Source organism: Zonotrichia albicollis, chromosome Z (assembly GCF_047830755.1).
Source record: "Zonotrichia albicollis isolate bZonAlb1 chromosome Z, bZonAlb1.hap1, whole genome shotgun sequence".
Classification (NCBI taxonomy): domain Eukaryota; kingdom Metazoa; phylum Chordata; class Aves; order Passeriformes; family Passerellidae; genus Zonotrichia; species Zonotrichia albicollis.
The window spans coordinates 38,902,675-38,916,369 of record NC_133860.1 but is presented as its reverse complement, the minus strand read 5'-3'; the positions used below and the strand labels follow the sequence as shown (position 1 = coordinate 38,916,369).

Below are 13,695 nucleotides of genomic sequence, written 5' to 3'. Positions count from 1 at the left end.
GAATTTGCTCCACCAGAGAACCCAGGCCAAAAGATCCTCCAAGAGAATTACTACCTTAATTACTACCTATTAATTAATTAATTAATTACTAGTTATCACTAAAGAAGGGAAAAACCTTCAGTAATCCTAATTCATTTGACAAAACCAAGACACTTATAAAGTATCATATAAGTAAAACAGCATGGATCTTTTGCCTTGGACTTGAAACTAAGCTTTTAACTTCATGTAAAAATTAAGAGCTTCCTGTCCTTGGTCCACTGGTCTTGCAGGGATGTAAAATGATCCCTCAAAGAATATATATATCTTACATGCATGCATACATACATACACACACACAAATAGATTTTTATGAATTCCAGATACATTCTAGAAAAATAACATAGTTGAAAGCTATTTCTTGTCTAAGTTATTAATTTAAACATGAAATATTCCTTTTAAAAGGAAATCATGTCAGTACTCTTTTAATGTCAAGAGTTTTCTAAATGGCTATTCTCTTTTTTGTTGAACTTTTGCTTTCTTTCAAGAAGTGGACAGAGGTAATCCATTTCATTGAATCCTATCAATAAATATCTAAAACCAGCACGTGGCTTCTTCAATATGATCTCTTTGCACCACACAGACAACTGTATGTTGGCTCTGAACTGGTGAAGTTAAAAGGCACAACAAAGGCACTTGCGCACCTGAGAATGAAAAATATTCCAGGGATAGAAGTGTTCTTGCAACTCCATCCTATCCTCCCTGTTCTGTGTAACCGCTGGATGAGCCTGTATGAGCTCAAGGTACAGTTGTCAATTCTGAAGATTTACTCCGGCATCAGACAGGAGCTGCATTCACATCTCCTGAATTCACACACTATTTCTGCCTCCTCTTAACCCAGGCAGAATTTGGTATAGCAGCACTTCTACCTCACATTTTCCACAAGAATAAAATCATAACTGAAGCCAGCTCTCTTTGCTTTAGCTCATTGGAAGTCCACATGGCCTTCATTAACACCATCTAAGCACTTTATAAATGGCAAAGCCCATGGATGAAAGAATCCATGTCGTGTGTTTCACGGGAATCCACAGCTAGCATTTCACCAAGACTCAAAGTGGAAATGTTTCATGACTGAAGATGTTTGGCATCTTGTAACTGTGGTGTAGTGTACACTTTACACTCAGATGCAGTGTAAATTGCCCTCTCATATCCCTAATACATCCCCTATAATTTAGCATATATTTAATACTATCCTCATCAATGACATCACAAATAAAATTAAAGACTGGCTCTTAAGCTTAAATACTTGCCGAAGATGGTGCTAGTCATCCTCTTTCTGTTTTCGGAATATATCTCTTGTCGAAAGAGAGAAAGCAGATAGGAAGGGAGTAATACAGCAAATTCTAAAAAGAATATAAAAATCCATAGACTAAATTGGTCACTTCATCTTTAACATAAGGTATTAAAGGATGAAGTTCCATTTATTTATTTTCTGATTGCAAGTTTGAGAAAAATGAGTTCTACACTGTTTAAAGAATAGGAATTAATTAGTCTTTCTTTAATATTGTCATTATAGTTGTTTGTTTATCATAATGTCTACTGGATGGCAGTGAAACCATAAAGACACAGTCTACATAACTTCAGAAGCAGGTATCTATTTATATATGCAGCTTCTCATAGGAGATGTGCACACACCTCATGATCCCTCAGTACACCTCAAAAAATACAGGAGGTAGAGTAACTTGTTGGTATCAGTAAAAAATATCCAAACTGATATATCCATCCAATGGAACTTCACTTTTGCTAAAAAGTGTATTCAGCTACAGGCTTTCATCTTATCCCCTCTCTCTTTTAAAAAAAACTTTCTTCAATTATTCTACTGGGTTTGGCCCCACTACCCAAAAAGTGTAACGTACATCTTGTCTCAGAATAAATCAGGCAGATAAGGAACAGCAACACAGGGAAGTTTCAAAAGAACATGGGAGGAGGTCAAACAGACACAATACCTGGTGCAGGGTAGAGGGGCCAAGGGACTTGGAAATGTAAACACCCTACATGTGAAAAGAGCTTCTAACTGAAAGATTCAGGGTTATTTTATTTGTTTTATCATAGAATCACAGAATGGTATGGTTTGGTTTGGAAGAGACCTTAATGACCACCTACCTACAACCTGTCTGCCATAAGCAGAGTCATCTTCCACTAGACTAGGTTGCTCAGACCCCTGTCCAACCTGTCCTTGAACACTTTCAAGGATGGAACATCCATGACTTCTCCAGACAGCCTGTTCCAGTGCAGCACCACCCTCATTCTAAAACATCTGGGGGAAGATGGGTATAAGATGAACAGCTGGAGATGCTTCCTCATTAAAACATAAATATTCAAGAAAGTATGGCCTAGGGGAGGCAGGTTTATGTAGACTTTAAAGGAGTAAGCTTTAAAGCTGTATTTTGAAACTATGTTGTTGCTATCAGTTGGAACATATTTTAATACAAAAAACTGACAAAAAGCCAAGTTTTCTCTTGCTGAAGTTTTTTTAAACATGTTTTGAGCTTGTGGACTTTGAACTCAAAACTATTTAGCAACACTTGAATTTCCTTTACTAAGGGGTATGACAGAGGCATTCTTCCATGACTACTGACTGTAAATTGCACAAATGCATCTGATTTTACTAAAAAAATCAAAGTTAACACGAAGTGAACCTTGGGATGAGTAAAATACACAAGAATTGAAATGCAATAGCAATGGAGATTGTTCTGCACAAATGTTCAATTCTCTTAAATGTTTTTTTCTCTAAAACCATATAACCTTTTCAATAAATTCTATGTGGATGGAAATATGTACGCTGAAACCAAAGACTAGATTATTCTTGCACTTAAGAGAAACACATCATAATGACAGAGTCAATTTAGAGACAGAAAACAGTAAATTAACAAGTCTGGAAATGTTTCTTTAGCATTTTTCTACCCATATAGATGGTAGCATAAGCGCTGTACTTTGTGTTGGCACAGGTAAAGGGACTTGAAACAAAGCAGCTACACAACAGCTACTAGGAGTCTTCATTTTCTAACATACACTTCTGACTGACTTCTGGGACATAAGACAGGGTACTGAAGGGGTCTCTTTGCTGAGGCAAAGCATGTGTGTGTGCAGACAGGTGAAAACTGTGTGACACTCTTACCTGCAGAAACAGACTGACATAGAAAAGTCTCATTACAAATAGTCCAAATTTCAGGTTCTAAAGAAAGTCCCCAGCTTTTTTATCAATAATTAATTCTAGGCTGAATTTACAGGCATGGGTGGTTCACGTTATGTTGGTCATGAAATACTTCCATGTAACTCCTTTCCTAGCCAATGAAGAGGAGATTGCGATGTTTGAGTGATCAGACCTGGTGAAAAACGTGTTTGTCCTGAAAAACATCCCCTCTGTCTTTCTTTTTAAAAAGGGCTTCTGTTTTCAAGATCAGATTTTGGAAAACCCATTGAGACCCAAGAGATCAACAGCCATGTGGTTGTTATGGCTTTTTCTTCCCTGGCAACTTCAGGTATTATTGGCTTTCTGGTTTTGTTCCTTTAAATGGGAGGCTGAAAAATTCTAAGTATGCAGTGAAGCTTCCAGTGCAAAGAAAGCATGACATTTGTTTCAAAGTGCTAAGTCTTTCCACAGATGAGTTTCAAATGAAAAGCAATTCTACATAATGACTATTTCCTCTCAAAGCTTTTTGTTTGTTTGTTTTCTTGGAGAATAGTGTGTTGAGAACTGCAGCATTTCTTTGGTGTATCTGTTCTCTTTTATATTAACAATAATTTTCAGTCTTGAAAAAAAAAAATTTAAAAGACATCCAAAAGAGATCTCTAATATATTATAGACAGGACTTTGGTCTACTTCATGGTGCCTCAGGGAAGTTCAATTCTGTAGTTTATAAAATCATAAAATGACAGAACGCTAAGAGTTGGAGGGAACCTTAAAGACCATCTAGTTGCCCCCACGCCATGGGCATGGATACATCCCATTAGACCAGGTTGCTTAAGGCCTTGTCCAGACTGGCTCTGAACACAGCCGAGGTTGATGCATCAACCTTCTTGGGCAACCCGAGCTCCAGTACCTCACCAGATTCAAAGCAAATAATTTTTTTCTAATATCTAACCTAATTTCATGTCTTTCAATTTGTACCAATTACTCCTTGTCCTAGCACTACAGCTCCTGATGAAGAGCCCCTCTCTGACTTCCCTGTAGGCTCCTTCAGATACTGGAAGGTTGTTTGAGGTCTCCACATAACTTTCTCTTCTCCAGGTTCAACAGCCACAACTTTCTCAGTATGTCTTCATAGAAAAGGTGCTCCAGGTTCTCTTAATCCTAATCCTTATACACCTAATCCCTTCTTACTGATTGAAAGGTTTCCCATAATGACATGAAACAACATCAAAAACAGTGATGGAAGGAGGAGTAAAGAAGACATGAGGCATCAACTGTCTACATAAGATCTTCTAAAACTACAGTTTTAATGTTTTTTGAAAAGATGGTGGCATGCTTAAGCTTACAACTCAAAATCCATCCAATTTTAAAAATTATATGTACCAACCTCACGGACACTGCTTACAAATTTAAACAAGTATTCACTCTGGTATCAAAATGCACAATAGAAAAGGTTTGTTATTCAAGTAAGTTACTTGGAAAATCTAGAATAAAGAAGAAGCTCCTCTACTGCTGCCTAAAAACGACAAAAACAGGTGATTTCATGCTTAAGAGTAGAATCCTAAAATGAAATCATGCATTTCAAAAATTGTATTTGTGAGAATATTAACAAAAGTAATGATTGTTAAATAATGGGTGCAACACAAAAATCCAACCTAAGCCACTCACCCTACCGAATCAGACTTAGCATTAAGCATCACATATCCCAATTCACAAAGCCAATGTTTACAGTTGAAGTATTAACAATCTTTAATGTCATCCATACTTTGAATAGGTTGAACCCAATGCATTTACTTCAAAAATAGAATTTCATTCCTTAAGCAAGTTCATTTTCTTTTGGTTTTAACTGGTTTTTGTTTTTTTTTTTCCTATGTATGTGATTAAAGGAAGGAAAATCACACAGCAAAAGTAGTATGTTTTTGGCTTGTTTTGTTGTCTTGTTTCTTTTTTGAAATACAAATTGCATAAGAATTATATTCTGCCTCTAAGTATGTACTTGACAGGTATGTTTCAAGAGTGCTTTGTTGCCCCTGAGGATGGTATTTATAGAATCTAATTTCAAACACCCAGCTCATATAATTTACATCATTCTCTAGGAGGTCTTACTAAATAAACCTCAGGAAGTAAGCAATTCACATACTTTAAATAAGAACATGCCTATGTGCACAAGGGAGATGGTGAAATTGCTCTCTTAAGCATTAGATTATTTTTAGTTTTTTAATTTCACCCATTTCTCCAGCTATTAAAATTAGCTCTATTAGTTCCAGAGTTTCTTGATTTTGAAGACTTAAGCAACATATACAACACAGACATTCCTCCTCTCTACCTCTCCTTCCATTACTAGAGATATCTTATTTACATAGGTTTACTATGTATTTCAAAAGCATCTTAAAAAATCACCAGAAACTGACAAAATCAGGGAAGTCAGAGAAAGAATAATTACACAAACACAATGTGAGAACTTCCTTTCAAACTACTAATTTTCTAGAAGGAACTTTTATTTTGAAGGCGACCCTATATGAGCTAGATTCCAGCAGCTTAGACAGAAGCACAGGAGTTTGGGAAGCAGCAGGAATTGGGTCAGGAAAGGAGGGGAGAGCACCAGGCTCATGCCAGTGAAGCACAAGAGGCTGGAAGAACAGTACAGCTGGCCTTCACAATATCAGAAAATGCTAGTTGAGGGCAAGTCAGATCTAGGTCTAAGTTTCTATATTAACCAGTTCTTTGCTTACACTCACATATCACCTCTTAGTTTCTTTTCTGAATGTGACACAGGAAATAATCTTGTTCAACAGAGCAATTGAATTTTGCAGAATTCCTCTAGTGTGCCCTAAAATGTTACAGTTCACTATAGTGAATGTGCAATGTGAAGAAGTTGCTGCCTTTTATGTTATACAGAAACCTTTCAAAAATGCCTGATTTACCCTTTTCCATTCCAAAAAGCTTCCAAAACCCAGGTGGATAAAGTTTAGAGCAGCTTGATCTCATCTCATAGCTGTTCTTAAAGCAGGAGCTTTGATTAGAGAGCTTGTGAGCATCCTCACAACAATAAATAATCCTCTGATCACGTTAAATAGCATTCAAACCCAAGTATTTTTAAAAAAGCAATATGCGCCCCTGGACTACCTGATAAGGAAGCATAACTCTATAATAAAATCTAAATACTAGGATTTGAGTTTAAATTCAAATTACAAAATACCCCAATAATTATTAACTCAAAGATTTTCTTTAAAGCTAAGTTAACAGTTCTGCCTGATTCACAAAGCACCTGTACTATAACACAACTACAATATTTAAGCTTGTAGAAGTGAGTAGTTTCAATACACACAGTGAAAAAATCTACTGAAAAGATTTCTATACACAACTTTTAATGAAAACTCAGAGAAAGAGCATGACCTAGCAGCAAGACTTTTTGGTTTTTCTTTGTTGTACAGCATTGGATTTACATGCAGCATTAATAAATGGTAACCTATCTAGACAATTACATATCTAAGATATAAGCATCATTCGAATTAAGTCCATTTTCACTAAGGCAATGAGTCAAAATTCCCTATTAAAAACTTGAATACAAAAATATGAGTTTTAACGAACAAGCAACAAACACACACATTATATATTCTCTGATTAAAACATTATGCAATAGAAATTCCAAGTTTACGTGTTACAAAATAAAATGAAGTAACAGGTACAAGTCCGACAGGAAATTGAAAAGTTTCGAAGTTTGTCCCAGAAGAATCCTCTTATACTTCCTTTCTGAAAATGTGTTTTATCAGCTTCTTAAGGTGTCAAAATGGAATAAAGCTTGTTATAAGCAAATGTATTCTCTTCAAGAGTGAAAGAGCAAATTCAACAGTTATCAAAAAAGCAGCACTGGCAAAAGTTCACCAAATACACTATTCAGCCTTAAAATATAATTCAGATATTAAAACTGAATAGTTGTAATAAAAGTTTAATACTCATGGTGCATAGTAGACAATTGCTGGTCATGTGAAAGCTTTTAAAAGTCAGTCACATCTGTAAAGGTCAAAATTTTTTAGCAACCTTTTTTCTCTCCAAACCCCACTTTATAATCAACAATTTTCAGTTGGAGAAAAAGATCAAAAAATCACATCTTGAAGAATGTGGAAAATATTTTTAAACAGGAAATATATCGGAGGAAACTAAATTTTACTTAAGAAATATGTATCTTGAACGAAAATTGAAAATATGTACATGGAACAAAAATATGTACATTTTTTAGTCTTGGTTTAAATGTTAGATTTGATTACCTAGATTTTGATAGAAAAAAGTCTTCTTGGACTAGCTACTGTTCAGAAAAGGACTGATAAATGTCATGGACAAGACTTTTAAAAATTCTGATGCCATTCCTTAAGCTACAATTTACCTCATTTCTTCTGGCAACATTTACCCATGACAGCAGTGCTCAGTGTGTAGAATATTATAGGATGTGGGAGTTCATAGTAATATTACTTCATTGTTCAAAATTAACCATCATACATAGCTTAAAAAAGGCTAGATATTTAATTACATGAGTTTATCTTTGGTGCACGACTTGTAACTGTTTAGTACACTTATCTCTCAAGCAGTTGATCTGAATTACACTGCTTGCGAAGAGCATTAGGGCTTTCCAGATGGGAATTAAATTGAAGCAACTAGACTACAGCACTGTAATGCTCAAGGGGAATTAATGGAATTTCAGACATATTCTGGAGAGCGTCAATTTCAATTCTTACAAATATTTACTGAAAAAATAAGACATTTGAGTTCTAGTAAAACTCTGGTGACTCGAGTAATGCTGATTTTTGGGGTCAGAAAATAACTATATATACAAAAGTAGTCCATACTCATGCAGCTGAAATAAAAGATCTCAGCTACTTATCCTAAGACGTACAAGGCAGGAGAAAACATATCTGGCCAGAAAAGACATGTTATAACAAAATCCAACTGAACGTTTTTCAGATGTGCAGATGAAAATGACAAGCAGTAGGATATAAACTAAAGCATGACCTTCACACCTGTAATTGCTGATCTTTTCCACTCCTGTCAGACCTCCAATTCATATAAGAACCTGAAACCCCTTACTTGAATCACTGTTTTGACAGTGGCACCCTTCAAATCTTTACTCCTCCTCTCCTCTGCCACAGACACACCTGGCTCTGCTGTGCTTGACAACCTTCTTGGCAGTCACAGCTCTCACCTGGCCAGCCACCACTGCCACACAGAGCTGCTCACATCATCTTAGCTGCCTACAAAGCTACAGCACTTGTCCCATGACTGCATGGGCTCCTTCTGTGCCTCCCCACACCTGCTTCCTTGTGCTCCAACACACACTGAGGACTACACCTTTTCATTCTTCACACAATAAAGTATCTGGTGTTAATGCCAGACCATAATGGAGCTTTCCCATTTATTGAATAAATGAACTTGCTATGGTAGTGTTATTTCAGAGCAGTGTAAACCAGCCTGGGTGACTCTCACATGCCCCACAGCTAAACTCACTGCAGGGAAATCCACAATGCCTTTTCTTGTGAAAAGCACCTAGAGATTGATCAGCAGTTTCTGGACTAAAGGCAAATCCGTGAAAAGAAATGCCACAAACAAGACAACACTCAAATACCCTTGCAGCATTACCTTCCTCACCCAGAAGTGCTGACTAAACTTTACTTTTGCTGAAATGTAGAATGCAGAAGGAAAAGGCCCAGGATCAGCAGAAGTTACCAGGGTGCACAAGGAAAGGGCTCAGTTCAGCCATCTTCTCCATCACACATGGAGTGCCACACACACACCACATCATCAAAAAGGCAGGCAACAAGCAAAAGCACAGTTCTTTCCTGACACATGAGAAGCCCAGGGAGTCTCCAATAGTTGGGACGTAGGGATTTATTTTTTTTTCCTTGTAAGTCAGGGCAAGCAGACTGCCTGCGGAGAGCACCGTTCTAGACAGCACAAGCAGCTAGGTGTATCTACCTAGTTGCTAAGTTATTATTATGAAAACCCTCTACAAAAACATGCCCATTTAACCAGGCTTAACACAATCCTGGAGGCTTTGCTTTCCATCTCCTTTGTGCATGGGTTTCATGCATATTTATTTATTTATTTATTATAAATAAATAATAATAATTTATTTATAACAAAATTCTTACCTATTCCAAAAATTTAATTTATTTCAAAGAGGTATATAAACTTGGGTTTTCTTCAGTAATAGTTCATTAACAAACTTGAAGCTACCATTAGCAGGACAAAACACTGGTCTTTTGAGAATGAACAAGAAGTAAATCTCAAAATGCAGAGTTATTGTTGGAAGATTAATTCTAGCTACTGATATCTAACAGGATAAAAACCTAACTAGGCACTCACACTGCATACATTAACTAGATAGAAAAATGCAACGCATGTAAAAGTTTTGTAAACTCTACTCTATATCATTAAAAATGACAACAGGATTTCAAAAGTGTCTTCAGTAAAGCTCAATGGAGACCAAACTTAGTTACTACATTGGCATACCAGAAAACATATTTACATACGCAGAACCAGAGGGGACATCTTCAAACTACCATTTTTTTAAAAGAACAAACCACACTGTTCATGTGCGGGCTTTATCACAACACCTTTTCACAAAAATATTGATAGAAAGTTTTGATACTCAAACAGTTTAAACAAACTTGTTACAGAGCACTGATAGATCTGCAACATTTGTAATACTCCTTCACCATGCACATAACATTCTCACAATGCACCATTTCTTCTGAAACATATAATACATGCACTGGTGACAGTATAAAAATAATACATGCACTGGTGACAGTATAAAAATAAAAAAATAGTGTAAGAGGGTTTTCCTCATTTAAAAAATGCAAATTTTTTTCCCCAGATGCTTAACAGTATTATTCTCTTACAAAAACTGAGATGTTCTGCACAATTTTGGTTTCACTTGTGCTCACTTTGAATTGCATAACATATCTTAAGTATTAATATTCCCCAAAATATGATCAAGACCTCTTAAACTCTACTTAGGCTGAATTACACAATGCTTAAAACATAAGTCTAGTATTTCTAGATGTGTTCTAACTTTATTAAGTATTTCACTTACTCTCCATGGTCCCAATAAATTATGTGTTTTATTGAGAGCAACTCCTTTACAATTACTTCGAATAGGCAAGATATATCCCTTGTAATTCGTCACTTGCATAATTAAATAAAAAGTCCTACCTTTCTCAAAGAACAGAGCACAGCATTCCTAGTGCAAAAAATAAGAATTCAGCCTGAAGCAGGGCTACACTTCTCTTGTATTTTGAAAAAAAGTTGAAAAATTTTACAACTGTCAGAGAACTGCGCAATTAAAGCCTGCCTTAAACATCATAATCCAAAAATGCTGTAAGAGTCCCTTTTCTTCCAAGAACTTGTCAATGAAAGGTTGTCAATGAAAGGTCCCATCAGCCACTCAAAGAATGTGTACAAAAATAATTTAATTGGAATATTCTGTGAAGCAGGTAATTTTACTAAGAGCTCAGACATTGACATATTGATTCCTGTTAAAGGGACACCTACACTAACCAGTGTTCAAGGGCTGATTAAACTATAATGTACCCCCACATCTTATTTCAAGAGAATTTCTCATATCTTTTTTTAAATTAGAAGAAGTATTACAAATCCAAAAGTGAGTCCATTTTTGGGGTGAGAGGTGGGTTTGCTTTGTTTCTCCAAACAACATGGGAGAAGGTCCCTTTAACAAGGAAGGAGATAGGTATCACTTAATCAGGATGTGGGAATGGAATCTGTACCTATGGGTAAATGGCAATGCGTTCTGTGTTGGTTCAGCCCTTGGTTCTGAGTTCTGCGTCACTTCTGGCATCGCTCGCTCGTCATCTGTCCCGTTAATGCTCTCTGGAGTTAAAGGAGACTGAATATCCCCTCCAGCTGATTCCTTAAGTGAAAAAAACAACATACTGAAATTACAAACTGACCTGCCCAGAAAGGTTATGTACATAAAAGCACTAACATTCATTCTTAAACAACACACAAACTTTAGTTAGTATTAATATGGTGTTCAGATTTCCAGCATCCCTCATGGTCCCATTTCATCATTTGTATTTAATACAAAATATATTACCAAAAGATTCACATTATCTTACACAAAACACAACTGGCATATGAATTCTTTGCAAGATCCAACCTTTCACTCACTACAGACCTCTCTCTTACCTGGAATTACATTCCACCCTCACTCTGATACACAGTGGGTGACCGTTGACACTTCGAATTCTTGTCTCATACTTTACATTCTAATGCAGTGAAACAAACAATTCTGGTATTTGTTTCAAAATCCAGCTTTTGTGCTGTTTATTAACCAAAGTGAACAGTGGGAGGGCCATTTGTAGTGTGTTCCAGTCTCACCTATGAGCCATCTCTAAAGAATACTTGTTCACTGAAGTACAGGCAAAAATTTTCATAGGCATGTTAGCCTGGCCTAGCTCTTGCTGGTCATGCTGTTATCTGTGAAGCAGGATACTCCAGCTACAGCCAGGTGTACACACAGCTATGGCTATGCAATTGAACACCTGGAGAACTTAATGGTTGCCTCCCAGCAGAAGGCACCGCTGTGGTTTTCATTACCTTTCATCACACCAGCATGTACATTTGTATATACTTTTAAGTATGAAAAAGAAGAGAATTGATAATATAAAGAGGCAAAAAAAAATATTCTATACAAATGGCATGGTTTTGTCTCCTCCTCCTCCTACTATTATTATTGTTATTATTATCATCATCTAATAGGATAGAACAGTTTCCATTGACAATAAATGAAAGACTTTCTGGGTCTAAATGGTTTTCTTCTACTTTTTTCTTCTTCTCAAACTACATTATGTATTATAAAAATTTACATACCACAGTTTAAAATATCTGAATAGCTTTAAGGTATAGAAGTATCTTTAAGATAAAATTCCTGCAACACTACTACTAGATACATAAAATCAGAGTGTACTTATTAAAATGTTTTAAATGTGAGTTATTTATTATAAAATAAATAAATAAAATTATTTCAATAGAAGGAAAAAAATTACAATTTCCATCTAAGCTTTTTTTTTCATTAAAGTACTTCCATAGACTTCTAATATGAATAAAATTCGAGTAACAAAAATTAAGGCAGAAAAACATCTCAGTCTATGTAATCGCAAAAGGTTCATGGCCTGCAAATTCATGAATAAAAGAAACATCAGTTTTTAATGTGTTTCTTCTCCACAAAAAGTACAGGTTAATCAGTGCTTCCACACATTCACAACTACCCCTGCCTGATAAGTAATTCATTTGCAGACAGCTCTAATGGAGCTGACTATGTACAAAGCACCAAATATAATTGAAAAAGCCACTTACATTTGTGAAAAGATTTTTCACAAATGTTTACAAATAATATTTTCCCATTTTATATTAATTAGAAGAGTAAAAGTATTTTAGAAACATTTTGTGAGATGTGCATCTGTAATTAAGTTTTTATTGCATACCATTATAACTTCACATATCCACTCCAGATTTTACAAAATTGGACCTGACATTGTGATATTTAGTATTTAAATTAAACATAATAGTGGGGTATTCATCAAAAGACATCTTATATTTCAACATCTTTTAAAAAACCCACCGAAGTGAGGGTTGCATCTTTTCTGCACTTACAGAAGAGTCCTTAAAGTAAAACAAGTAGACATTACAGCACAAATCAAACCACCTTTTAGTGATAACAATAAGGGACAGAAAAAATAGAAGTTAATGGTTTTAAAATAATGAACAAAAAAACCCCCAAATATAGTATGTTTAGATATTGGGTATTATACTGTTATCTCAGTAAGGATTCCATACACCTTCTTCGCTCAGCTATTCTTCATAGTGCTTCTCTGCACTGGCTGGCAGTGGATAATAAGTATACCAGCTACTGCCATCCAGACATGTATGAAACATTTGTTGCAGTATTTGTTGCAAAAATTCATATAACATCTCGGATCTTTTTTCACAAGCTCTAAGTGAATTTTGTAGTTCTACAGAGAAAAAGACATAATAATAATGGATATTATTAGAATCACAGACAAGACTGTGATTTTAAATAATTTACCCACCCCACAATTTCAGAAACCAAAAAAGGTCTTAATCTGAAATGACTAGGGTCAGAAAAACACTATCAGAGCACAGTCATCCTTAGAAGAAAAGGACTGAGGTTCAGATGCCAACTGATTGGGGTGAATCCTCTCAAGACTGATGGGGTGCAATTGTAGACTGCTCTATTTTGTTATGTACTTAAATCTAATTAAGGTTGCTTTAAATTAAAAGAAAGGGGTGCAGGTAGGTAGACACAATTGTCAGGCTATCGCTTCATGCAGTTCAGCAAACTCCAGATCTAAGTGCATGGGGAAGCTAGTACCTGAGAAATGGGTGGTTTGCCACTGCGAGATCCATGAGTTTTATAACAAAAGCAAAACGATTTCCTGTATTACAAGACGGATCTGGGAAATAGGAGGTGGCAAAGCAGGGGACCCAGT

General features: G+C 35.8%; 1 protein-coding gene across 1 annotated transcript in view; it reads right to left on the bottom strand.

The window, feature by feature from the left end:
* Window positions 1–13,695, bottom strand: part of HOMER1 (homer scaffold protein 1) — an 88,815-nt gene that overhangs the window by 35,999 nt on the left and 39,121 nt on the right. The window contains exon 5 of the mRNA XM_005492131.4: window positions 10,951–11,093. Coding sequence (XP_005492188.1) covers window positions 10,951–11,093 — 143 coding nt within the window. The remainder of the gene's footprint in view (window positions 1–10,950; window positions 11,094–13,695) is intronic.